The sequence below is a fragment of the Colossoma macropomum genome, unplaced genomic scaffold (assembly GCF_904425465.1).
Source record: "Colossoma macropomum unplaced genomic scaffold, Colossoma_macropomum, whole genome shotgun sequence".
Taxonomy (NCBI): Eukaryota; Metazoa; Chordata; class Actinopteri; order Characiformes; family Serrasalmidae; genus Colossoma; species Colossoma macropomum.
Genome location: NW_023495234.1, coordinates 60,083 through 62,582, shown reverse-complemented (window position 1 = coordinate 62,582; position 2,500 = coordinate 60,083). Strand labels below are relative to the sequence as shown.

The following is a 2,500-nucleotide window of genomic DNA, read 5'->3' as shown; positions in this document are numbered from 1 at the left end:
AAATTAGCTGACAATAGCGTGCTTTACTCACTTAAAGTACAAGTAAAAATGTTATAATTAAAAAAATACAACATACAAATCTCTCTAAATGCACAGTATGTTGAACAGAGTATAAGTAACTGGTTGCCAGCACCCTCTGTATGTTATCAATGTAATGAACAGTTTGATTACGCTGTAGTGAGACCACTCAGCCCTGGCCCCCTGGCGATCTGAGACGACGCACAGACTGCTGACCCGCCGCTCCGGCGCTATCTTTCTGCTAAGTTCCTAAATCAACCAAAAACGGTAAGTTCCTGCAATACCATGGCTACTGCTGGTTTCTTTGCCTGCTCAGAGTGTGGCATGTTTAGTTTAATCCCCTTTTCCACCTCTAGCGATAATGATAGTGGCTGTGTTTGTGCTAAGTGCCAGCTAGTTAGCTCCCTGGTGGATAAGGTGGACCAGCTAGAGGTGCGCATCCAGGATTTATTAAGGGACAGACAGCGAGATTCACCACTAGCAGCACTGGGTGCCTTAGGGAGAGTCAGCACCCCCTCGACTCCGGCGTTAGAGCCCTCACTGCGGGGTGAATGGGTGACGTCTCGGCGACATAGCCGGAAAGCTAAGGCTAATGCTAACGCTGAGGCCAAAGCTAGCCCACCAGAACACCGCGCTCCTCCGATTCACGTGTCAAACAGGTTTGCCCCGCTCAGCGAAGCACCCGCTGAGGAGCCTGTTAAAAGTGCTCTGGTTATAGGAGACTCGATCGTTCGACACGTGAAATTAGCTACTCCTTTAGGGGCGCCAGCAGTAACAGTTAGCTGTTTACCGGGAGCCAGAGCGCCGGACATTAGTTGCAACCTTAGACTGTTAGCTAATGAGAGATATTCGAGGATAGTCATCCATGTAGGGGCCAATGATATTCGTCTGCGGCAGTCTGAGGTAACTAAGGGTAATATTAGAGAGGTGATTAAACTGGCCCAGACGATGTCCGATGCCGTAATCTGCTCTGGTCCCATCCCAATGCGGCGCGGCGCTGAAGCCTACAGCAGACTCTCAGCGTTAAACTGCTGGATGTCCAAGTGGTGTTCAGAAAATCAAGTGGGCTTTATAGATAATTGGTTACATTTCGAGGGCAAGTCTGGTCTTATAGGTAGGGATGGTGTCCACCCCACGCGGGAGGGTGCTGCCTTACTTTCTTGCAGCATAGCACATAGTCTTTTAGTTAGTCGGCAGAGTAGTGTAAACAGCTGCTGACAATCCAGAGCCGGGACCAGGGCCGCAGACAGACAGGCTAAACCGACCGTCTGCGAACCGCCTTGAGGCGTCACCTAGGATCCACTGTATTGAGACTGTGTCTTTGTCCCTGCAATTCATAGAAAACCTCCCAGAACTAACAACCCTAGTCTCCACTCCATCAGACCCAATGGAGCTAGATGTACTAACCGACTATTTAGAAAATACCTTCCGATCTACTTTAGAAAATGTGGCGCCACTTAAAATCAAAAGGATAAGACAGAAAAAGCTCGCCCCATGGTACGATGATAAAACCCGTACCTTAAAACAAACAGTACGGAAACTAGAGAGGAAATGGCGATCAGCCAAGCTAGAAGTGTTCCACTTTGCCTGGAAGGAAAGCCTTATAGAGTATAGAAATGCTCTCACTAAAGCTCGCTCAGCATATCTGGCCTCGCTGATCGAGAATAATAAATATAATCCTAGAGTACTGTCTAGTGTGATTTCCAGAATTACAAAAAATCAGGCAGGCACTGAACCACAAATTCCGGCGACTCTCACCAGTGAAGTTTTTATGGACTTTTTAATAATAAAATTGAAAATATTAGACAACAAATTCAACCCACAGTATTAAATCCAACTTGGCTGTCATCTGATGTGGCTGATATAAAACATAACGTAGTTGCAGAGGAAAGGCTGGAAACTTTCTACCCACTACCACAGTTAGAACTAGAGAAGATTATCTCCTCTGCAAATTGCACAACCTGCACACTCGATGCAATCCCCTCAAAATTACTCAAAGAAGTATTACCAATTATCATTAATCCTCTTTTAACTATAGTAAACTCGTCCCTTAGCCTGGGCCATGTACCCAGAGCTTTTAAACTAGCAGTTATTAAGCCTCTGATCAAGAAACCAAACCTTGACACTAGCGTATTGTCTAATTACAGGCCTATTTCTAACCTACCATTTATATCTAAGATCTTAGAAAAAGCTGTAGCCCAACAACTTAGTTCATATCTACATAAGAACTACATATTTGAGAAATTCCAATCTGGATTCAGGCCACATCACAGCACTGAGACAGCTCTAGTTAAGATAACAAATGATCTTCTTCTTGCCTCTGATCAAGGCTACATATCCCTGTTGGTATTACTTGACCTCAGCGCAGCTTTCGATACGATAGACCACAATATTCTCCTAGAAAGGATAGAAAAAATGGTTGGAATCACAGGGACAGCCCTGTCGTGGTTCAAATCTTACTTAACAGAATGTTATCACAGTT

At 45.1% G+C, this 2,500-nt stretch overlaps 1 protein-coding gene across 1 annotated transcript; it reads left to right on the top strand.

Moving 5' to 3' along the window:
* Nucleotides 1–303: 303 nt before the first annotated feature.
* LOC118801212 lies at nt 304–1,236 on the top strand. The gene has a single exon (XM_036561392.1). The coding sequence runs from the start codon at nt 304–306 to the stop codon at nt 1,234–1,236; it is 933 nt and encodes a 310-aa protein (XP_036417285.1).
* The last annotated feature ends 1,264 nt before the right edge of the window (nt 1,237–2,500 follow it).

Coding starts and splice junctions, on each gene's coding strand:
- LOC118801212 (XM_036561392.1), top strand. CDS start 304: ATGGCTACTGCTGGTTTCTTTGCCTGCTCAGAGTGTGGCATGTTTAGT.